This window comes from Sturnira hondurensis, unplaced genomic scaffold (genome assembly GCF_014824575.4).
Source record: "Sturnira hondurensis isolate 20B ecotype Veracruz unplaced genomic scaffold, ASM1482457v3 Scaffold0006713, whole genome shotgun sequence".
In the NCBI taxonomy this organism is placed as follows: Eukaryota; Metazoa; Chordata; class Mammalia; order Chiroptera; family Phyllostomidae; genus Sturnira; species Sturnira hondurensis.
In genome coordinates this window covers 2,331,591-2,356,621 of record NW_028079344.1, presented here as the reverse complement: position 1 = coordinate 2,356,621, position 25,031 = coordinate 2,331,591, and the positions used below count along the sequence as shown (strand labels likewise).

Genomic DNA, 25,031 nt, shown 5'->3' with positions numbered 1-25,031 from the left:
TTCGCAGGCCTGTGCTCAATCCACTGAGCTACACCAGCCAGGGCCTAAGTTCTTTAGCTTCTACATTTCCTATTCTATTCTTAACCTCCCCTATTTTCTACCTACCATTTATGCTTTTTATTCACTGTACCTTTTCCCCATTCTTCCCCCTCCCCCTCCCCACTGATAACCCTCCATGTGATCTCCATTTCTGTGATTCTGTCCTGTTCTACTTGTTTGCTTAGTTTTTTTTTTTCAGGTTCAGTTGTTGATAGGGTGAATTTGTTGTCATTTTACTGTTCATATTTTTTATCTTCCTTTTCTTAAATAAGTCTCTGTAACATTTCATATAGTAAGGGCTTGGTGATGATGAGCTCCTTTAATTTGACCTTATGTGGGGAGCACTTTATCTGCCCTTTCATTCTAAATGATAGCTTTGCTGCATAGAGTAATCTTGTATTCACTCTTTTTAAAAATTGCATTATTTTTTGTTAACGTTTCTTTGAAGGTGAACTTGTATCACTCTGGGTAGATTGTGGTATAACCATGTTAAATATTGAGAAAATCGCTACATTCCTGGAAGGTTAACATGGGAAGAAATTTTAAAGGGCCCTAACATTAAATTCTGAGGCTTTAATAAAACACTCACACATTTTATACTCAATTTATAATGGTAGACTGAACAAGGCACCTGTAAATAATTCAACATTTTTGACCAGAAGAAAAACAATCTGGTCTTGGACTTTTATTTTTATATAGAAATGTTGTGAAGACATGGACCACTAAATACGCACAAAGAAAAAAAAACTCACTTTGTCCCTGAAGGACAGCCATGCGCAAGTGCTGTCTGCTGACACAGAGTGTCCAACAGTGGAAGAAGATATTGACTACAAGTGTGTTTTATTTACCTAACAATATGTCGTGGATCGTTTCCCACACAACATAAGTGGATTTAGTGCATTAATCTAACAATATATCATGGATCGTTTCCCACACAACATAAGTGGATTTAGTGCATTATTTTTGCCAACTGTCATTCCACAGTGTGGACATGCATCATTTCACTCATTCCCCTGTTGACAGATATTCAGGTTTCAGTATTTTTCCTCTTATCAGTAGTGCTGCAGCAGACATCTGCATTTGTGTGGTATTTACTGATGCTTTATAATGCAGTATTTTTTAAAGTTTCATTACTTTTTATTTATAAACGGAACATACTGTAGGACTCTTTCGATTGATAGAGTCTTACAGGTCCTACTGTTTTGTTTCATTATAAATTCACATATACAAATATATACACACACAAGCACATGTACAGGGTGGGACAAAAGTAGATTTATAGTTGTGAGTATGCAAAGCTGTGTATTCTTCCATTATTATTTATTAATTATTGTATTCTTTTCCATATAACAACCATACACTTACTGTGTTGCACCCTGTGTGTCCATAGGAGACTTTTGCGGCCCTCATGATTTACCCTCCGCCTGCACATCCACCTCATCACACAGCATGCCCACATCACTAATTCTTCTCACCCCTATCCTCTGCGTGTCTGTGCCTTTACCATGCCCCTCCCTATAGTTCCCTTAGTAAAAGTTGTTTTATGATTTAGTTCAAAGTCATCTCCTCCTGAAAGTTTTTTCTAACCTCTTCAAACTTTAAGCAGGAAATCCCTTCCTGCTCTGCGATCCCATAGTAATTTCTCCATTTCTGTGTAGTAACCCCTTTCTCCATCTCCTTTGTGTGACAGCCAGCAGCACACACAGCCATGTCCTCTGTTGGATTGTCAGTCTCGGGGTCACAGGCACCATCTTGGCTTGTAGGAAAGGTTCAAAGAAATGCTAATTGGACTTGGACAATTTGTCTAAAAATAATAGGTAGTCAGAGCCCAATATTTTCTTTTCAAGCCCTATTGTAACTAAATAAGGCAATTGTGGGAAAAGAGAGCAATGTAAAAGAGTCCCATGTGGTATGGATATTTTGGCCCTAGGGAACTTGTCCCTTACTTCTAAAACAGGAATCAGCAAACTTTTTCTGTAAAAGTCCAGAGAGTATGTTAGACTCTGCCAGTAACAAGATCTCTGCTACAATTACTTAGCTTAACCATAGTGTGAAAAGTGTCATAGACAGTAAGTAAATGAATAAAAATGGCCGTGTTCTAAATAAAGTAAAACTTTATTTACAAAAACAGACAACGGACAGGATTTGATTCATGGGCTCTAGTTTGCCAACTCCTGCTCTAGAAGGTATCTAGCTACATTTACATTGACCTGAGCTAAATTTAAATTCTGACTCTTCTGCTTTGACTCTTCTATTTACTATATGTGACTTTGGGCAAGCTACTTACTTTCTCTGTGGTTTTCAACAAATGAACATAAGATTCATAGTACCTCCTAGGTGCTAGGCATCTAGTTTAGGGCCTAGCACTTACTGAATACAGAAATGGTAGCCACTCATTTGCCATGTTAAAAATAGTGGAAGCATAGAAAGAGGTTCAGGGGACATGCATTCCCTTTTTTCTCAACAGTAAGTAGCAGAATCCTAAGGGAAAGGAAGAGGAATGCTCTGGCTGGAGTGGCTTAGTGGATTGAGTGCCGGCCTGTGAAACAAAGGGTCGCCAGTTCGGTTCCCAGTCTACGGGACATGCCTGGATTGTGAGCCAGGACCCCAGTTGGGGTCATGTGAGAGGCAACCAGGCATTGATATTTCTCTCCCTCACTTTTGTCCCTCCCTTCCCCTGCCTAAAAATAAATAAGTAAAATCTTTTTAAAAAATGGCTTTTAAAAAAGGAAGAATAATAGTGGATAGCAGAGGTTATTAGGTGACAGCAGCAGGTATCACCAGCAGAAACAACAATCCTCTAAGTCATATACACTCCTCCATGGAATGAACCAGTACAGACAGACAGGCAGACAAGGAGCTGGACACTTGCTGCGGCAACAGCAATATTATTAGTAAAGATTTTGAAGATTGTTTTGAGTGCCTGGAACTCTGATAACTATGTAAAAGATAGGAGCCAGGCTTCAAGAATTACTAGTGAAATAGTTATACCTGCAAATTTCAGTGGTGGTATTACCTCCTTAGCTAAAGTGCAAACAAGTAGGAATCTCTGGCAACTTACTAACATAATTATCTCCTTATCTCCAAACATTTCAACTGACTATATGCAGTTGGCTCTTTCAAGAGCTAACACCTCAGTGCCTTTTTCCTCTGCCATCAAGATAAGAACACCCCTTGCCCTCCCCACAAAAAAGATTAAGTACTAACACTTGAAAACCCCATGCAGGGCCCTCCACAACTTGGCTCCAGCTTACTGTTTCAGCCTCCTTTTGATCTTTTTTTTCCTTGTACAGCACTGATACTTTATCCAAGTAAGTTGATTAGCTTAATCCTGTCCCCAGAACACTCCTTCCTCACATTTTGCTTATGCCCATTCTAGTCCAATCTAATTCTCTAGACCTTTACAAACCCGTCAGTCATCCACATCCCTATTCTTTCAGGACCAACCATGCTGAGTCCTCTGCATGCAACCTGACTTACCCAGTGCCAAACAATACCAATATCCTCCTTCCAGCTGCCAAGAGCATTGTTACTATTCTCTGTCTTTTTCTTGTGCTCTGCTTGTGACCTCTGCTCAAAGCTTTCAGTAAGTGCTCAGGAAACCCTATGTTAGTGAAGATGGTGTGTACAGCAGAAGGAAGCCTGGATTTGAAGTTTGAAGGCTTGAGTTTATGTCCTAGCTCCTCCATCATCTCACTGTGTGACCAAGATGAGCAAGTGGTTTCATATCTCTGAGTCTCAATTCCTTTATTAGTAACAAAGCTCCTATAGCTACCTCATAGAGTTTTTAAATGAAATGAGGTTAAATGAAAGCAAGAGTCTGGGAGTCCTTGCAAGGCACCTACCTCACTCAGGAAATAGAACGGAATCTGAACTGTTCACAGAGCTTGGCTTGATGTATCTCCCTAGTGACGTTGCAATTTTGAAAGCAAGAACTAGACTTAAACATATTTGTGATTGATTATAGTGCCTGGCATGTTTATAAAAAGCTACTCAAATTTATTTGATTAATTTTTACATTGCATTTTAAAATCCCCATCAAAATTATGTAAGGCATGCTAGCTTCTGTTTTTTAATTTTGTAAGCTAGAACCAAGATCTTCATCAACATGCATTGCAGAGGGGTGCTTTACAATGGTTTGAAGATCAACTCAGTTTTATAAATTTTTAAAGCTTGGGTGAAAATTCCCAAGGTTCTTCAAAAATGTGTACAGACAGCTAAAATACTTTTCCAGCTTCATTTTTGCAGAGTCAATGCTCTGTGCATAGGCTGTGCTCCTGGCGCTTCCCATTGATGAGCACCTCCAGATGCTCCTGCCTAAGTTTAAGCCTTCTTTGTCTAGTTTATATCCTTCCCTACAAGAATGTAAATTGAGCCTACATATTTCTGATGATATGTAGAGAATATAATGAAAATTATGCATATTGAATTATGAAAATATTTCACACATTCTTACACGTATCCGAGAGGCATGAAAGTCTGTAGACTATTTTATAATGCGTTGTTTCCTCGATTGTTCAGAACAGACCCTGTAAGGCAAGTACTGTCTCCATTTTGCAGATCAGGAAGCTGAGTCCTGTAGAATTTAAATATACACCCTGGGTCACAAACTTAGGGCACAGGTGCTAAGACATGGAGCCGGTTTTCCTACACTAAGTGTTCTGGTATCTGCCTTCCACCACAGGCAACTAACTCCCTGGAGTTACTATGCTCCACAGTAGCTATGTAGGGCCTCCTTTTAAGGCCCCAAAATGGGATTTCGGTAGAAATTTTTCCTCTGTTACTTGGAGTTTTTTATGAAGAAGTCTTAATTGTTACAAAAATCTGATAAATTGAATAATTCTACCATGACATACATGTGTATAAAACATAGAAGTAAAATTAACTCAAATCTTGTACAAGTCACTTATCTTTCTCTGTAAGGGTTTAGTAACTGAATCAGATTCCTCACCTAAATCAGAGATTGAAACAGAGCTTGTCTGCCTGACTCAGGGCCCTACCCATGGGGGTAAATGAGTTGCTGTGCAAGTTCAGGCACAAAATATGTTTGCAAAGCAAGGCGTTATAATTTTCATGAAAACCATAAATATCAGAGATAAATCAATCAACCGTCTCAAGTTCTGTCTACCTAAAATGAACTATTGAGTAATTAGCAACACTGGAAAAGTTTCATTTTAGAAACTACCATATTCGTTACAAACTACAAGCCTCAAGATTTTGTAAAGTTCCAGGAGAGTTACAAATTTAGTCCTTACTGCATACTGGAACATTTAAAAGTTAATTAATTCTCTGACATTCAACAATGTAGCCAAGTTACTTTATACGGTTGTTTGAGCACAATGTATATAATCTTCTGATTAAAATCAGTGCTAAAATCATCAGTAGCAATTATTTACCCACCTACTGTCCCTAATGGCTCCTCCACAGAATCTGAAGAGATTATTCTCCAGAGAGTTATACAAACATTTGGCAGTAAGGAATGGTGGAGTAGCGTTTAAGTTTTAGATTTCAAAGTTAGAATTTCTGAACAAAAATGTGCTTTTAAAATATTAAATTGAAGAAAAATTCTAAGAAGGTTCTGTTCAGCAAAATACCTGCTAATTCACTGTTGTTTACCCTGCGGTTTCTATTTAAATGTGTGCTGTTGTTCATGATTTATTCCTACTTCACAGGATAATGAATCCAGATTTTATTTCTGTTCTTTGTACAGACTTGTACAGCAGACAAAGTGCTTGAAAATCAAACAAAAAGAAGATTTTGACTGGGATAAACTCTTCAGAGGTAACAACAAAAACACTAGCAAAACGCACACTATACTTTTTGTTGTGAAGATGTCTTATTTGTTTGTTTGGCTGGTTTTACCATTCCAGGAGGAAAAGGTGGAAGGGACCTGCCTAGGTGTCAACAGACTTGTGTCTAGCCCCAACCCTGTGAATAAATCCTGTGACTTCACTGCTCTAAACTTTAATTTTCTCATTTTTAAAGTGAAAGGACTGGACTCTGTAATTTCTGTGGTACTCAGTTACCACAGGACAAATCTAAGCCTATGGAAGTATCAGTCTGGTAGAATCTTTTTTGGCCATCTGCAGAGGGCACGAGGGAAGCCAGGGTCTCATTGTACTTGTGTAAGTTGGGAGACTGGGAAGTGTACCTCATTAGTAAGGCAGGCAAGAAGGTTGTTGGGAAAAAAGTTTAATTATTAAAAGCTGAGGGATTATCAGGGTATAGGAAAAAGAACATGTTTTTATTTAATTATGTTTCTTTCCATTCAAGGCTCAATATAGACAAAATCTCATCTATAATTTGAGGTTATATTGTAGCAAGCTAAGGAATCAATTTTCCCTTGGTTGTGTTAATTTAGTGAGACAATTTTTATTTGGTCAGACATAGGTAATTTGTAAATAGTATCATTATGTCTTTAACCATAGCAGTTCCATATGTTTTTATCTCCCAAAATATGGTAGGAGATCTGTTTTCTAGAGAAAAAAAGCAAATTAGTGAGTTTTTTGCTGACTTGGCCAAAAGTACAACAAATTAGCCCAATTTGGTGGCAATGCACTTTATCTCCAATGCAATCACCCATTCTACTTTTCTTAAGAGAAAAAGAGTGTTCTTGGCAGTCATTGAGCAAAAGGGCTGTAACTCATTTCAGGCAGGACCCAGGGTCAGCTTGTGGTTGAAAGAACTTGGCCACAAAGGGAGGAGAAATTTTTTCCTCAGAAAGTGGAGGGCAGTTAAATTACTTTGGTTTCTTTATGCATCTCCACATTTCGCCCTAATGGGAAGAATTTCTGTGTGATGTAACTGGTCTGAACAGCACTTTACATAAAGTAAATAAGTGGCACCTCTGAAACTGCCTCATACAAGTGTTCTACTCCATTTTACCAAGCCTTCGTTCCATGAACAACGTGTTTTGGAATGGTATATGGAGCCCCAAAGAAGTGTCAGTGTATTAATTCATATTTTAACACTTTTGAAAATATCTCCACAGATTATTTATGCATTCCTGTTAAAACAGATAGACAAGTTTGTCATTCACATAGTAAAAGTAGTAACGAGGATCACTTTTGTATAAACAGAAAATATCACTAGCAAAATGCATTTGCAACATGTGAAAGATGAAATCTTTAACTTGTGTAGTGTGCACTTGTTCCTTTCTGCATCGTTTATGAAGAGATTATGACAAGATGCATTCATTTATATGTGCATACGCTGTGCTCTTCGGTGCAAACATGTGCGTTCCTCACAGTGCAGGTCTGTGTTCACAGGCAGGACGGTCGTGACACCAGGCATGTGCTGAAGCACCTGCCTGAGCAGAGCAGCAGGGAGCTGCCTGGGGCCCATAGCACTCTCTCGTTGAGAATATGCTTTCAGGGATCCATTCAAGTCCAAGAAAATTGACAGGATTAGCACCTGCTTTCTATGCTGACCTTTTGTCACACAAACTGGTTCTTCCTTACATTGAACTAGTAATCTTCATTGCTGTGATTAAGCTTGTTTTCTCTGATTCTAACCTGGATGAGACAAAATAAGGAGAATATGTTACTGCTGTGATAGTGAATGACTATTTGACATTTTCCTTTTATTTTTTATAAATCTATAAATCTGAGCATAATTTCTAAATCTTTACTTTTGTTTTTTCTCTGTCTGCTTTTTGGGCTGACTATAGATTTGAATAAATGCCTTCTTAATTCATTAGTTTTGTGGGGTTTTTTTTAAGAAAAATAGACTAAAATTTGTTCTTTGTTTCCCCTATGAGGGAAAACACTATACCTTTGACTTCTTTTATAATTTTTTTATTTTTCATTTCCATAATTAGACATTTATAAGACTAAGTGATCACCCTGATAAGTCTAGTACCCACCCGATACCATACACAGTTATTAGAATATTATTGACTGGTTCCTTATGTTGTAGTTTACATCCCCATGACTGTTCTGTAACTACCAGTTTATACTTCCTTTTTTAAAAAATTGTTGACACTATTTCAGGCATCCTCCATTTATCCCCTTCTACCCCTCCACTCACCCTCACCCTCACCCCTGGGTCTCACCACATTTTTGTCTGTGTCCCTAGGCTGTGCATGTGTGCATTTATATTCTTTAGCTCTGAATTTTAGAGACTGTGTACACATGTGCACACAGGCAGCTTACGGTCTTCATATCTTGGGTATATTTTCTGTTACTTGGAAACATCGTTATTGTCTAAATCAATTTTATCCAAATATAATAAAAAGTTTTAAAGTAAAAATTGGTTGAGAAAAGCCTGATTATCTGAAAGGCTGTTTAGTAGTGAGAGGGCAGAAGTACAATAAGTTGGACTTTATCTTACTAAGACTTACAAGCAAGCTCATTGAGTATCATACCTAAGTCATGGCAAATGGTAGTTAGCCTTTGTGCCTTGTGTTAGGCAAATAATACATGAACATACAGTTGACATTTTCGAGGGTACCACACATCCCTTCTCTGGGGTTGAGTTGGGCATCTGCAGTGGCCGGTCAGGTTTTTACCTTTGTTCATGAGTGTTCCACAGAGGCCTGCACAAAATTTCCTTTGAATAGAAGTTGAGAGAGGCTACTGAAAGTGCATTTGCATTAAGTGTAAAGGACCTGTTCGCCTAAGTGGTCTCTCCTGCCCCATGAGAGAATTCTTGAACCAAAGCTGCGTGGTACGCCTGACAACAGTGCTGTCCGGTTGCCATGTTGCGCCACCCCAGGGGATACCTTTGGAATTGTGGAATGCTTAACGGAAAACGGTTTCTTTTTTACTATCAACTACTTTTGGACTCAAATGTGTAACTAATGCTCCCTTCCTTAAAAATCAAAAAATTTTATAAAGCAAAAAATGCAAGAGATAAGTCCTGTTACTAAATGCTTCATTGATTTTGGATATAATAATGCACCTTTTTGTCTTTGTTACCAGTACAGAATCATGTTATATTTGGTGATGTAAAATTCACTTTATTTTCCCACTTGCTGATATAGTTTATCACTGCATATGTACTACTAAATTCTTTTTTTGAAGTAAAAATTGCAGCCATGCCCATTTAATTGCCACTTGCATCATGAAATGGAAGCTGACTTGGCTTCTATTTCGTGCCATGCAGTATCCAGCTCCTGCCAGGGCAATTGTTCTTCTGATTTTGGTCACTGTCAGTTACTCTGCCACTGTTCTGAACATTCTGTAAATGAAATCATACAGTGGGTTTCCTTTTATGGTTGACTTCTTTTGCTAACATGATGTTTGCGAGATCCATCCAAATCATGGTTTTTTTCTTCACATTATTGCATATTACTGAATTTTATGATAATATCAGTTTGTCCAACTGAATGTTCATTGCTTACAGTTTTGCTCTCTTACCAATGATGCTTATTAGGAGCATTCTAGTATGTGATTTGGTGGATATGTGTGTGCATTTCTGTAGGGTATATACCTAAGAATGGGATTTCTGAGTATATGGGTTTGCATAAGTTCAACTTCAGGATCTACTGTTGAGTATTTTTACAAAGTGGCTGTGGCAGTACACTTCTCCCAGCATGTTTTAGAAATTGCAGGTACCCTGCATCCTTGCCATCAGTTAGTTTTTGTCTGTCTCTTTAGTTTTAGCCATTCATTTGGGTTTACAGTATTTATTCATGCTTTTAATTTTGCATTTCCCTGAGGCCTGATGAGCTTGAACATATTTCAGTGTTTATTGCTATTTGAATATCTTCTTTTGTGGAGTATCTTTACCACTTGTGTTTTAGGCCATCTTTTTTTTCCTTTTTTTAACATTTATGATTGTTATTTGAATACAGTTGTCTCCATTTTCCCACCACCACTTTCCCCCACCTGACCCACCCTCAATCCTACCCCCTTTTGGCTTAGTCCATGGGCTCTTATACATGTTTCTTGATGACCCTTTCCTTTCTTTCTCTGTTGTCTCCCTCCGCCATCCCCTCTAGTTACTCTCAGTTCTTTATTTCAATGTCTCTGGTCATATATTGCTTGCTTGTTTGTTTTGTTGATTAGGTTCCAGTTAAAGGTGAGATCATAGGATATTTGTCTTTCACCGCCTTGCTTGTTTCACTTATCATGATGCTCTCCAGATCCATCCATGCTGTCACAAAGGGTAGGAGCTCCTTTCTTTCTTTCTGCTGTGTAGTATTCCATTGTGTCATTGTACCAGTTTTTTGATCCACTCATTTGTTGATGGGCACGTAGGCTGCTTCCAGCACTTCACTATTGTAAATTGTGCTGCTATGAACATTGGGGTGCATATGTTCTTTTGAATTAGTGCTTCAGGATTCCTAGGGTATATTCCCAGCAGTGGAATTGCCAGTCAAAAGGCATTTCCATTTTTAATTTTTTGAAGAAATTTCATACTGTTTTCCACAGTGGCTGCACCAGTCTACATTCCCACCAACAATGTACTAGGGTTTCCTTTTCTCCACACACTTATGAGCACTTGTTGTTTGTTGATTTGTTTATGATGGCTAGTGATGCTAAGCATCCTAGCATATGTCTCTGGGCCCTCAATACATCTTCCATGGAGAAGTATCTGTTCAGGTCCTTTCCCATTTTTTAATTGGATTGTTTGTCTTCCTGGAGTGGAATCCTGTAAGTTCTTTATATATTTTGGAGATCAAACCCTTGTCCGAGGTATCATTGCCAAGTGATTTCCCATATGTTTGTTTCCTTTTTCATTTTGCTTATGTTTTTTTTAGCTGTGAATAAGCTTTTTATTTTGATAAAATCCCATTTGTTTATTGTTTCTTTTAGTCCCTTGCTCTAGGGAACATATAGATGAAAATATTGCTTCATGGAATATCTGAGATTTTCCTGCCTATGTTCTCCTCTAGGACTTTCATGGTATCACCACTTATATTTAAGTTTTTTATCCATGTTGAGTTTATTTTTGTGTGTGGTGTAAGTTAGTGGTCTAGTTTCGCGTTTTTGCATGTAGCTGTCCAGCTCTCCCAACACCATTTGTTGAAGAGGCTATTTTTCTCTATTTTATGCTTTTGCCCCCTTTGTTGAATGTTAATTGACCATAAAGACTTGGGTTTATTTCTGGGCTTTCTATTTTGTTCCATTGATGTATGTGTCCATTCTTATGCCAATACTAGACTTTTTATTACTGTAGCCTTGTAATATAGTTTGATGTCAGGTATGGTGATACTTCCTGCTTTGTTCTTTCTCCAAATTGCTGTGGTTATTCAGGGTCATTTATGGTTCATATAAATTTTTGAAATGTTTGTTCTATAGCTGTGAAATATGTCATTGGTATTTTAATAGGGATTGTATTGAATCTATAAATTGCTTTGGGTAGTATGGACATTTTGATTATGTTAATTCTTCCAATCCATGAACACAGTATATGCTTCCGTTTGTTTGTGTCTTCCTTAATTTCTTTCTTCAGTGTTATATAGTTTTCTGAGTACAGTCTCTTAACTCCTTATTTAGGTTTATTCCTAGATACTTTATTTTTCTTGTTGCTGTATCAAATGGGGTTTTTTCCCCTGGTTTCTGTTTCTGATATCTCATTGTTGGTGTACAAAAATGCCTTTGATTTCTGAATATTGACTTTGTATCCTGCTGCTCTGCCAAATTCACTTATTAGGTCAGGTAGTTTTTTGGTGGCATCTATAGTGTTTTCTATGCACATTATCATGTCATTTACAAACAATGACAGTTTTACTTCCTCCTTTCCAATCTGTGTGCCTTTTATTTCTTCTTCTTGTCTGATCACTGTGGCTGGGACTTCCAATACTATGTTGAATAGAAGTGGTGAAAGTGGACATCCTTGTCTTGTTCCCGATCTTAGTGGGAAAGGTTTTAGTTTTTACACATTTAGTGTGATGTTGACTATAGGTTTTTCATCTATTAGGCCACCTTTTTCTTGTTGATAGGAAGGTGTTCTCCCTATTTCATCCTACCTGGAGCTCTGGGTGCTTGAATCCAGTGTAGGAAAGTCAGTGCTGAGGTATCATCAGAAAGTTAGAGTCATGAGAGGCTGAGGAGAACGAGAACAAAGAGATTGACACCATCTAACCAACAGGAAGAAGAAAAGCCAAAACTAGGGAACCAAAGTATGAAGACAAGATGAGTTTAAGCGATATATCAAAAAGCCACAACTTAGGGGCCTTCTTTGTAAATTTAAAAGACACAATCTTAGACATCTTTTTATTTCACTTGGTTCTCTGTGAAAGGTGTTACAATACTCATTAATTTTATACACATCTTAAAAGCCTTCTGGGAAGCCTCTACATAATTACCCAAATTTTTAAAAAAATTATTTAATTATTTTTCAAGTACAGTTTTCTGTCTATTACTCCCATCCCAACCTACCCCGCCGTGCTCCCCCTCCCTCCCATTTCCACCCTTCTTAGTTGTTGTCCATGTATCCTTTATTGTTCCTCTAAATCCCTCCCCTATTTGCCCTGAAATTCCCTCTCCTCTCCCCTCTGGTCACTGTCCTTCTATTCTCTATTTCAGTGTCTTTGGTTATATTTTGCTTGCTTGTTTGTTTTGTTGTTTATCTTCTTGTTAAAGGTGATATCATATGGTATTTGTCCTTCAACCCCTGGCTTATTTCACTCAGCATAATGCTTTCCAGTTCCATCCATGCTGTTGCAAAAGGTAGGAGCTCCTTCTTTTTTTCTGCTGCATAGAATTCCATTGTGTATATGTACCATAGCTTTTTGATCCAGTCGTTTACTGATGGGCACCTAGGTTGCTTCCAACTCTTGGATATTGTAAATTGTGCTGCTATGAACATTGGGATGCATAGGTTCTTTGGGATTGGTGTTTTAGGATTCTTAGGATATAATCCCAGCAGTGGAATTGCTGGGTCAAAAGGCAGGTCCAATTTTAGTTTTCTGAGAAAATTCCATACTGTTTTCCATAATGGTTGTACTAGCCTGCAATCCCACCAACAATGGACTAGAGTTTCCTTTTCCCCACACCCTCTCCAACATTTGTTGTTTATTACTTTGTTTATGATAGCCATTCTCACCGGTATCTCATTGTGGTTTTAATTTGCATTTCTCTGATAGCAAGCAAAGTTGAGCATCTTTTCATGTTTGTCTGGATCCTCTGTATGTCCTCCTTGGAGAAGTGTCTGTTCAAGTCCTTTCCCGATTTTTTAATTGGGTTAGTTGTCTTCTTAGAGTGAAGTCATGTGAGTTTTTTGTATATTTTGGAGATTAAACCTTTGTCTGAGGTATCATTGGCAAATATGTTTTCCCATACAGTTGGTTGTCTTTTTATTTTAATTCTGTTTTCTTTAGCCATGCAGAAGATTTTTATTTTGATGAAATCCCATTTGTTTATTCTTCCCTTTATATTCCTTGCTCTAGGGGACATATCAGTAAAATGTTGCTGTATGAAATATCTGAGATTTTCCTGCCAATGTTCTCCTCTAGGACTTTAATGGTGTCACGGCTTATATTTAAGTCTTTTATCCACCTTGAATTTATTTTGGTGTATGGTGTAAGTTAGTGCTCAAGTTTCATTTTTTTGCACGTAGCTGTCCAGTTCTCCCAACACCATTTGTTGAAAAGGCTATCTTTACCCCATTTTATGTTATTGCCCCCTTTGTCAAATATTAATTGACTGTAGAGAGTTGGGTTTATTTCTGGGTTCTCAATTCTGTTCCATTGGTCTATGTGCCTGTTTTTATGCCAGTACCAGGCTGTTTTGATTACAGTGGCCTTGTAATACAGATTGATATCAGGTATTGTGATCCCTCCTACTTTGTTCTTCTTTCACAACATTGCAGCTGCTATTTGAGGTCTTTTATGGTTCCATATAAATTTTTGAAGTGTTTGTTCTATGTCTGTGAAATATGCCATTTTCTTGCCAATGTTCTCCTCTAGGACACTTTAATAGGTACTTTAATAGGTATTGCATTAAATCTATAAATTGCTTTGGTAATTACCCAATTTTTTTTTTTAGATTTTACTTATTTATCCCTAGAGAGGAAGGGAAGGAGAGAAGGAGAGAAACATCAATGTATGGTTGCCTCTCATGAGTTCCCTGCTGGGAACTGGCCTGCAACCCAGGTGTGTGCCCTGACTGGGAATCGAACTGCGATCGTGTGGTTTGCAGGCCCGCACTCAATCTACTGAGCTACACCAGCCAGGGCTGGCAATTACCCAAATTTTTAATTAATAGAATTATGATGCAAGCCTGTGTTGGAGTTCATGTTTTCAGTGTTGTAGTATATCACAAAAATTGTTTCCATGGGTATCTAAAGATCTTCAATCATGGTGAATTACTCAATTGTTGCTACTCACCCTGAAACATGCTACACAGAGTTGCCTATGAGAGGAGCTTAGTAGGAAATTGACACCTATATCTACCTGGTTTTTGGTGCTGGGAAGAGGGGAGGGGGGTTGGCAATGAGACTCATGTTTGAAAGTAGTGCTTTGTCTATCCAAGGCATCTATCTTACTCTACAGCGATGACTCTTGAGACAGGCCATGGCCCCAGCTGCAGCTCTGCAGGCAATGGTTGCCCTGGTTTTGGAAGAGCCTCACGATCCCCAGCAATGAATCTCATGCTTACTACATAATTTTTTCATTAGGGTAGAGACTGTCACTAACATGGTCTTTAAATTGGGTGAAAATACATTCTACCATTTTTGGTTCACATGCCGAAGGAGAGGGAGAAACAGAAAATTATCACTGATCATACTATGTATTATGTTGTTTAGAAAAATGACGGGCTTGCATTATGACCCATATGTATACTGAATTTTAAGGGCCATGTTGGGGTTCATTCCCTAAGGACTTGCTCTTTCAGGGAACTGAAGCAAGAAACAACATTGTGTCTTCATAGGAATCATCACAGTTAAACAGCAGATTGTTGGTCATGATTCTGACATGTAAAGAGTTTGTAAGCCATCAATCCTATCCTCACAACAGGAACAAAGCTGAACACACTGGTCCACTCTTCTTAGATGCAACTGCCCTCAAGGGAAACTGCTTTACCAGTGGTGTGTGTCCCGGGAAAGGCAGTTAGACAGGGAAGAAGGCCAAGACACTCTTCAGAAGGTCACAGCCCCAGGACTCAGGCCCATTAAAAAACAAACTGGTTTTAATCATTAGACTCTAGAACACTTCCCCTCACCAACACCTGGACACAGTGGCACAAATTCTATTTAAGAAGGAGTTTCAAAGGACTTTCTTCAGGAAACCCAGAGACAACAGGGGAAAGTGAAAGTACACTAGAGGAGCCCTAGCCAGGTAGCTCAGTAGGTTAGAGTGTCATCCCAATACACTAAGCTTGCAGGTTTGACCCCCGGTCAGGCACATACCAGAATCAACCAATGAATGTGTAAGTAAGTGGAACAACAAATCAATGTTTCTCTCCCTCTCTCTCTCTAAAAATCCATTTAAAATATTTTTAAAAGTTTGTTAGATGACACCGAAGCCTCTGACACCTACAACCATTATGCATTTGTCAGAAGCCCTGGAACTTTGTGTCACAAAGACTGAGTGTCTGCCTGCTAGCTGCCCAATTTTTTTATACCTGTAAACCTAAAACTGCCCTAAAAGTTAAAACGTTAATCATTTTATTAAAAAACAGCATCTTTGTAATGACTCAGCAGTATTTGGTGTGGTAATGTGGGCTATATAGACGGACAGGGACAAGCTGGAGTTCTTGGGAAAAGAAAGGAAATTATTCATATTGGGCTAAAAGATGATTCTAAGGGCAGGAACTAGGTGCCCACAATTAACTCGAGGAGGGTATTCTCACAATTAAGCAAAAGGAGATTGATGGTATCATGAGAGTGTATAATGAATTTTATCAGTTGTACTCTAGCAAAATTTCAGCAGCTGTGATAAGGCCAGACAACTGTAGTGCTGCCAGGCGACGTAAGTGATGCGCAGGCTCTTATGAGACTGCATCTGTTCTTGTAAAACCCTCACATAGGCACTCTGCTATCTTCTTTAGGTGTCAATTAAAATATTGATAGTAAGAGTTTTCAAGAACAAACATTTCTCATTAAAAAAGGAGAGTTAGCGTTATTTTGCCTAAAAAAAAAAAAAAAACCTACGTGACCGAGAACTGTATCCGAAGTGAGAGACCAGCCGAGGTTAGGGTGTGGAGTTTCAGATTTTGGAGGTGCCAGGATGCTCTGAAACACCTCCTCTCAGGCCCATGGGAAAGTGTCAGCATGCAGCTAGTGAGGCTCTGAGTGAGAGGAAGAGTCTCAGAAGTGAGGGGAGGGGTCTGGATGCCTTTCACGTCCTTTCTAGGATATTTAGAGCTTTTTTACTTGGTTTTTAATCTATCCCATACTCTCTGTCCAAAAATCCCCTTCCCCCTTCTTTTCATGTAAGCTCTTTTTCTGTCAAGTTCCTGAAGGACATGAAAATGAGAAAGCCAATTTTGTTTTGTTTTTCTGGAATCAAGGCCTGGTTTATAGGCTTTGAAGAATTACAAGTATTATTGGCAAAATATTTTGAAAATTTAATTATGGAGAAAAGTATAATGCAAGAATAAAAAAAGTCTGAGTAAAAATAAATCTGCTTTAATGAGTAGATACTTATTTTTAGTTAAGGCTTGAGGGGCTGACAACTCCGAAAACTAAACTCCGCAGCACCAGGCCTGGTACAGTGTAGGCAGCCATGCCATCAGCTTCCTCAGACTGTTCCAAAAATAACGCTCTTGGACTGGAAGCCGCCTCTGACACATTGTCTTCTGCACACTGACACCGTCTCTGGTTACATCAGAATGCAGCCTTACCGGTCCAAATCACTTCAGCCCCAGTGCAGAGCTGGTCCCTTAAACATGGTCGTGGGACAGTGGTCAGACACCAGTGCCAGCTGAGAGTCCTGCACTTGCTTACTGTGCAGAGTTGTGGAAGAGTGGATGACCCAGAGGCAGGCAGAGAAGATCTTTTTTTTGGGTAAAAATTACTGCTTTGTGTGCCAACACTGCACAGTATTCTTCCTCAAGGCCCAAAAGGGGATTCCTAGATTCTTAGATTCTAGGTTCATCATCCCAGGGAATGTTGCAGGGAATCCTGCTGACTTCACCTTCTTCCCAGTGTCAGATCTGGGGGATGTGGACATTTCCCTTCTGAGATTCTATGGACATGTAGGAATTGTGTGGGTGTACGCGGAAGGAGTGGACACCCTGAAAGTAAAGCTTTTCTCCCCTTTATTCATCATTTCTCCCAGGGTGTTGTGAGGCCTGTCTTCCGTGTGCCCCAATTTCAGTGCTAAAGAGAAGTACCTCTGACTAGAGCAAAGAACCTTTACCGCTAAAATGTATCCAGGGCCAGAGAGAAAGTCCCTGGCTCTTCTCCAGCAGTTCAATGGTATGAGACACATTTTTGCCTTAATGATAGGTGCCAAAGACTTGGGGGAAAACTGCCCTAATACACAGTCTTCATGGAGAGAAAATGCCTGTTGTATGAGAAAAAGTTTTCTAAACTGAGAATTTATATCCTGTAAGGATATAGTCAAATACAGAACAGCTCAGGGGTTGTTCTAAAGGACACTGCAAAAAGGTTAGAAGGCTCAAAGTGCTGGAGTAATTGAGGGAATGAGGCAGTGGAATTCGTCTTCCTGAAAGGCCTTTAGCCAAAGATCGTCCTTGGTTTCTCTTCCTAGGCAGCACTGCTGTTTCGACATTCCATTAATACAGAGAGACAAGAATTTTAAATAGTAATGCCAAAACAAACATCATATGTCTAAATAAAGAATCAGGATTTGATGTCTTAAATATACAGAAACAATTCTTAGCTATATCACTGGACAGTTACCCTGTTAGATTTCTGAACAAAAATTCCTCAGATATAAAATCATTACTGAAAAGTAGAAAATGAGAGCTGTTGCCCACCCTGGTACATGGGCTGTTGTTTAAAGTTATGTTGATTTATTATATAAGTTGGGAGAAACAGAAATTTTTCATCTCTTTATAAATTAAAGGAGTGGCTATTAAAGTGAGTAATTTTACATAAATAAGGGGCATAAAACAATTCAATATCATGTGAAAATATACATGAAATATATTTAGTATATTAATTAGGTGTTTGGTCGAGTGACTCTAAGTGCATTATATTTCTTCTTGTTGCTATAGTTACCGTGGCCTTGTGGGGCTACATTGAATATCATTTATGTTGAAGACTATTTATTAGCAAAGACAACAGTTTCTTCTATTATTTACATGGCTCCCTCTCATTCACTGGTTTCTTATGCTTTTTTTCAATGATTTATTTATTTTTTAAATAATTTCAGATGATGACATTTTTCTTCAAATTTTGACTGCCAAGTGGTTTCAATATGCAGAAAATCAAAATAATTATGAGGAAATAAATAATAAACTAACAAGCACTTAAGGAAACTAGAAACTAAATGAAAAAAGATGAGACTTCTGATTTATTTTAGATGTAGCTACTCTGATGGCAACTTTTTTCTTTTATTTGTATTTAGAAAAATGAGGCTTTAAAAACATTTTCCCCAGTGGCAATGGGTTTTCATTCACATACTTTGCCTCGTTTTGATTGTGTAACTTTAAAAAGGACACTTTTTTAAAAAACATTTTTTAGCAATGGCATCAAATAATTAATACCTATTTTATTAAGATGCTCCCTGTGATGATAATGATGATAACGTATTCATCTAACACTTCTCATATTATAAAGTAAAATCATGTTTATTGGCCCATTTTCTCTCCAAAGGATTGTGGTTAACATTTTCCTGTCAGGTGACTGAGTTGCAGGATAGGTGACTTGTCCAAGGTCACACAGATGTTACAGCTTAGAGATACAGCTTAGACTTCCCTTGCAAATGCAAAGCTCTTTCCCTTTAAGATACTGTGTCATTATGACATGCTTATGGACCTCACTACTCACCGTGTGTTTTAGTTGCAGGTACCATTACACAGAGAGGTGGGAGACCTGACTTTAAGCCCAGCCACAAACTTGCTGCCTTATGGGGCTCAGCCATTGGGACTGTGAGCTAGAGACCATTTCTCTCCTCTCAAAGTGGTAGTTGAGTGGATCCAAAGAAATAATTAATATGAAAGGGCATTAAAAGTAAAGCACATATATAAAGGTATGATCAATACTGAAATGTTTTTCTGTAAATTCATCTAAGGTGGATTCATAACACCTTGTTTTAACCTTCTGACCAGGTGGGGCACCTCAGCCCGGCGGTGGTGGGTGTGCTTCAGATGCTGTGTGCCTTGCTTTTTCTCTGACCTTTGCTAAGTTCTCATTTAAACATAAAGGCAAACTTCTGCAGAAACTTCAGTAATTTTGCTTTGTGTTGAATAGATTGGCATTGAAGTCTGAAATCAGAAACCATTTCAGTGTCTCTGACGTTCTTATTCTGTTCGATGACAGTCTTTCTTTTCTTAAGAAGAATGCCTTTCTGCTTGGCCAGAAATTTCTCCTTGGAGATGACAGAATTGCTGTCTTACCGTTAATGAATTTTACAGCCCAAATTCTTTTTACTTTAAAGAAATATGGACCTATCTACCCCAAACCATGCTTGAATACAAAAATAGAGGAAATTACTGGTATCTGGAAGTACTGAGATTTTCTCAGCCTCGCTGGTAAGTGCACTTTCAGATAATCTCCTCATGGCCACTTGCAGAAGCAATTACTTTCACAGTTTGTATCGGATGTTTAAAAAACCCACAAAGTTGCTGTATGCAGAGAAGAGGCTGAGAAGAAAAGTTTAGTCATCTGTATGTCACACATACATTCGAAAGTATAGTGCTAAGATCCTTCCCTGAGCGTCTGAGAATCTGGGTACAGTCACTATTTCTGTGGCATTGGACAAGACACCCCTGCAACATCTGTCAGATGATAGGTTGCATTTGGTTACATTGCAGAGACACAATTTCTTTCTTAGGTTTATATCAGTTTTTAGTTTTTATTTGTTTGCTTCTGTGGACATAGGGGTTTAAGATTAAGAAGTTTTCAAAGTAATCTTTGTTTGGGTGTTGTTCACTGTTTATCTTTAAAATTAAGAACGTGTCCTGGAAAATTTTTCTAAATCACTCTCCCCACCAAATTCTGCATCTTGGACACACTACCAAAGACACCTTCCTTTCAAGTGTCCCTGCTCAAGCAGTGGTCTTAGTGGTCGCGGCAGCATGGTTTGGGCTGCTTAGAATCCTGCGTCTCTATGCAGTACCTACCTAGCAACTCTGAAGCTGAGTGGTTGGAAAGGTATGGTTGAAATGAACAAGATATTACCAGATGTCACCAATTAACAGAAATTAGTCTTCAAATGAATGTAAAAAATATTAGAATTTTTTGGGGGGAACTCCGTGCTGCCAAAGGTGAAAACCTCTTTACCTCTAGAAAATTCCTTAGAGAAGTTGCAGTATTTAAAATGGTGCACGTAACTATTCATAGAGGACACGAGGGATGTGCAACTGGAGTTTCTTCTTCAGTGACAGACAGTCTGGGAGTACCTAGTCATACTGTTTCGCAGATTCCTGAGGTAAAAGATGTAACTCCTTGGAAAGAATTTTGAAAATAAGTACTTTTTAAGCTGCATTTTAGTGTCTTCCTTTGGAGTCATAATGGGAGAGGTAACCTAGAAGGAAACAGGTAGGAGTGGAGGTGCTGGGAGGGAAAAAGGCGGAAATGCCCCCACTTGGGGCTGCCTCCACAACCATGCAGGGGCTGAGGCATTTCCACAGGACCATTTCTGTGGTGCCAGCATCATCGTTTGGTTATTTGGTCATTGGGCACATTGGACATGCCCAGCTTTATTCTAGGCCTGGCGGAGACCCCAGTGAACAAGTGCAGTTCTCCTGAAGCTCACAGTCTAGTGAGAGTGACTGGCATAAACTCAGGGAAGAGAGCAGCTGAGATAAGAGCCAAGGAAGAGCAGTATGAGAGGCCAGAAGGCCAGTGGGGGCTCCTCTAAGGCACTGACACCAGGGCCCAAATCTGTAGGATGAGGGGAAGGGCAGGGACAGAGGGGAAGGGGGAGAAAGAATGTTTGCTGAGTTTCCATTAGCTAAGAATACGAGTACTATGTATGCTAAGTCATTTACTGGGATTATCTGATATAATAATCTTAATTTGGCATTGAGGGTACCCCATTTCACAGGTGAGTGAGAGCCCACACCCTGGGCTACCTGGTTGCCTCCTGCTGTGAGGGAGCTGGAGCAACAGTGATGTGTGAGCTAGTCTGTTTGCCAAAAACACCCTGAAGATGCAGTCTGAGTCAAGTGTCCCAGCCCTAAGGTACTTCTCACTCTAAGGTACTTCTCAGTCTAAGGCACATGATACAGTAAAGATGGAGTTTTGAGAATCTTCAGGGGGAAAGATGCTGCTAAGAGTGGGCAGACACAGGGCAACACTGACAGCCTTTGTCTCCGAGGTCGGCAGAGGGCAGGGACTCTGAAAGGAGCGTCAGAAACGAGGCAGTGCCTTTGCCACTCCCCCACCCCTTCAGACAGGCAAGAAGTGTGTGGAAGGCAGAACGAGGTGGACCTGGTCAGTTTGCAGTGGCATTTGCATGCCATGATTCCTCCCTCAGTCACTTCTCCCATAATACTGAGTCCATCTGCCCTTGTATACATGTCGTTTATGTGCCTGTTTGACTTTGAACTTCTCATAGGCTGGGAATCTTTGCTTATTTTTGCACCCTCTGGGGCTGGCCTTGTGCCAGTTCTGCAGCGGACATTCAGTACTGAATGAATGTTGTAGCATTTCTGGAACCATGTCCCTTGCCTCTTTCTCTATGGAGTGTTTATTGCCTTATCAAATTTATATGTCAGCTATGCAGGCAGTTTTTTTAACAAATAGACATAAATAAATTATACATCATCTGAACTATCTCAGCATAGTGTATTTTGAAGAGTTCACACTAGCTAGAAATATATAAAACTCCCTTTATACCATTTAAAAATAGGGAGACATAATTAACAAGGATAGGATAAAAATCACATGTTCAGACACTGGACTTGTTCGTCCAAATGTTAAATTTGTCATGGGGAGTATAAACGGACAGACTTTTTAATGGAATTCCCTGAACTGTAATGTGTGCCTAGCCATCCAGTGTGCCCATCTGTGATACTGAATTTGCATAGCCCAATTTCAGGCCATTGCAGTACATTTTCCAGTTTGTTGAGTTGTTCTCTCTCCAAAAACTAACAATGTCAGAATTCTTTATGTCCATTAGCCTACTTACTCAATGAATCTTGAAACAGAAAATTATCCACTATTAGCAAAGTAAGAAAAGAATCAGCTGTTTGGAAAACTTAAATTGAGATTCTCTTTTGCTTCAGAAGGTTAGATGTGAAAAAATACATGACTTTTGTAACCCACTGGCCTTTCTGCTGCAAAGGTCAAACAAGGATGTCTGACTTCCTTTTTTTGCCATTTGCTTAAATGCATAGAAATTGATGCTTATTGTCCCACAAGAGACAGTACACACTATTATTCACTGTGACCATCTGGCAAGGTGGGGGCATGTTCATCTTTATTGTCATCTGCTATATTGATTAATTGAAAGTTAGCTATATGTCAACTGCCATATTCTATATATTGCAATTAATTTGATCCTGAAAATATGCTGAATATATTTTACTGCTTTATGATCCAGAAAGCACCCTGCAGACTTCCTAAACTGAGACATTATTTAAAACCATTTTAAATTCTACTGATTGATATGATACTGCCACTTAATAGGAATTTCTTGTCTATAACATGCTTTCAGTATCTGTCTATATTTGCAATTTTTAAAACAAAGCATCAAAGAAAAAATGTTTATGAAATTTACTTAGAGAGATTTTTTAGTCATTGCTAAGTGTTTCTCTAAGTTCTTAGTAAGCCATGGAACTACCTCCAGTTGCTTTCGAAAGGACTCAGAAATAGACATTTTATGATTGAACAGTATGGCATTTGCGAAGCGAGGAGGGAAGCCCATTCTCAGTCAAGCGCTGAGCTCACTGGCCAGGTATATGCCCTCAGTGTTTAATGAGACAGAGCAGCTAACTGATTGGAAATACTGTGAGGCCCTTTTGTATTTCTGCACGATCTGCTCCCACTGCCACAACTGCCACTTTTAATTGTCCATAGTGTTAACACTTATCCTGCAAAGCCAGGAATTTTAATGTAATGTAGTGAAAACCCTTGTGTGGCACCACTCAGGACACTTTTCATAAGCAGAGGTAGCGGGTCCTTTGGACTCCCAGCAAAATACAGCAGCCCCCTCTTATCCACGGGGCATTTGTTCCAAGACCTCCAGTGGATGCCTGAAACTGCAGGTAGTACCAAGCCCTATACATACTATGTTTTTTTCTATATATACATACCTATGATGTAATTTAATTTATAAATTAGGCACAGTAAGAGATAACTAATATAATAACAAACTAGAACAATTATAACAGTATATTGCAACAAAAGTTATAGGAATATAGTCTCCCTTTCAAAATTATCATACTGTATTGTACTCACTTTTTCACTCCGAGGAAGCACTTTATGGCTTCTCTTTTGCATATCCAAATTGCCATCATCACTACCTTTTCACCTCTAGGTCATTATTAAGTAAAGTAAGGGTGACCCGAACACAAGCAGTGCAGCACCCATACGGAGACAGTTGGCCTGATAACCGAGGCGGCTACTAAGAGACTGATGGTCGGGAGTGTGCGCAGCAGGGAGATGCTGCACAAAGGGATGAGTCCTCCCCCAGGAAGGACGGAGCAGGACGGTGTGGTGCCATCACGCTACTCAGAATGGCATGCCATTTAAAACTTATGAGTTGTTTGTTTCTATAACTTTCCATTTAATATTTTCAAACTGATGTTAACCCAAAGTGACTGAAACCTGGATAAGGTGGGGACTACTGTACAGGGAGGTGCACTGCTCCCAAGACGAGGGTCAGTGTCTCCATCAAAATTGAAGAATAAATTCAATCCACTACTGAGATTTTCGAGAAACAGCTGCATTCATCCACTAAATCCAACTTACCAAGAAAATATACCAGAATTTCTAGACAGTTCTTAAAGACATAATGCAAATTTTGATGGCTTCAGTGGCATCTCATTGCTCAAGGGCCAGTGAGATTTTAATCGGAATTCTTCTATACTGACAACCAAATTAGGTTGGAGCTATGCACTCTGTTGGAGCTACGCATTCTGGTACATACTGAAGGTGCAGCAAAGATATAAGCACAGGAGTTCCACAAAGGACATTTTTGTTATGTGGCAGGCAAGACAGAGTGCCCAGATCAAAATCAGGAGTCTCACAGCCAGGCCGTGAGCCCGAAGTAGCTACCGTCACCACCTTTCACGTCTGCTTCCCCCTGAGACTGAGGCAGGAGGAAAACAAGTATCACAGCACAGACGGAGACCAAATAGGTTACTGACTGTGTTGCTGTCACATGACAGTGATTCTTTAATACGTAGCATATTGAGAGTTTACAAGCAAGTCAATAGAGATTCCACAACAAAATTTGCTGTAAAATTTTCCCCCTTTATGAGCAGATCACCTACGGGGAGAAAAAAAAATCTTCCCTTTACTTTCTCTCCCTCTATCCAGAGCTCATTTCAAACCCATTGCACAAAGAGGAAAAAAAAAACAACCCATTAGTAACCAGAAGTTACACACCTCACAGCAGCAGCCCATGGAACTACTGGAGGGCAACGTGGCTGTTGTTCAATAACAAATCTGAGAGCTACTGTGCGCGCTGGAGTTGGATTACATGCCCATCTTGGAAAATATTAGGCATCCGTTTTGTTGAGTTGCTTAAAATTAGATACTTTAGAAATTAATGTCCACAGACATTAATAATAGAGAATATGACCATTTATAATGACTGAGGAACTTTTAAATTGTAAAATTGCACAGTGATATTATTAATATTTTTATCCTTTTGAAGATGACAAGGTTAATTGCTTTTCAGAGTGGTGAGACTAACTAGTTTCTACCTAAAGGGAAAGCCTAAAACTAGATTAACTAGGATTTTATGCTTCTAAAGAATTTCTCTGACATACTATGGGGAAGTATATGGGGAAAAT

General features: G+C 39.0%; 1 protein-coding gene across 1 annotated transcript in view; it reads left to right on the top strand.

The window, feature by feature from the left end:
* The window catches only part of L3MBTL4 (L3MBTL histone methyl-lysine binding protein 4), a 277,084-nt gene that overhangs the window by 189,232 nt on the left and 62,821 nt on the right, over positions 1 to 25,031 (top strand). The window contains exon 13 of the mRNA XM_037050371.1: positions 5,750 to 5,820. Within this exon, the coding sequence (XP_036906266.1) occupies positions 5,750 to 5,820 (71 nt within the window). The remainder of the gene's footprint in view (positions 1 to 5,749; positions 5,821 to 25,031) is intronic.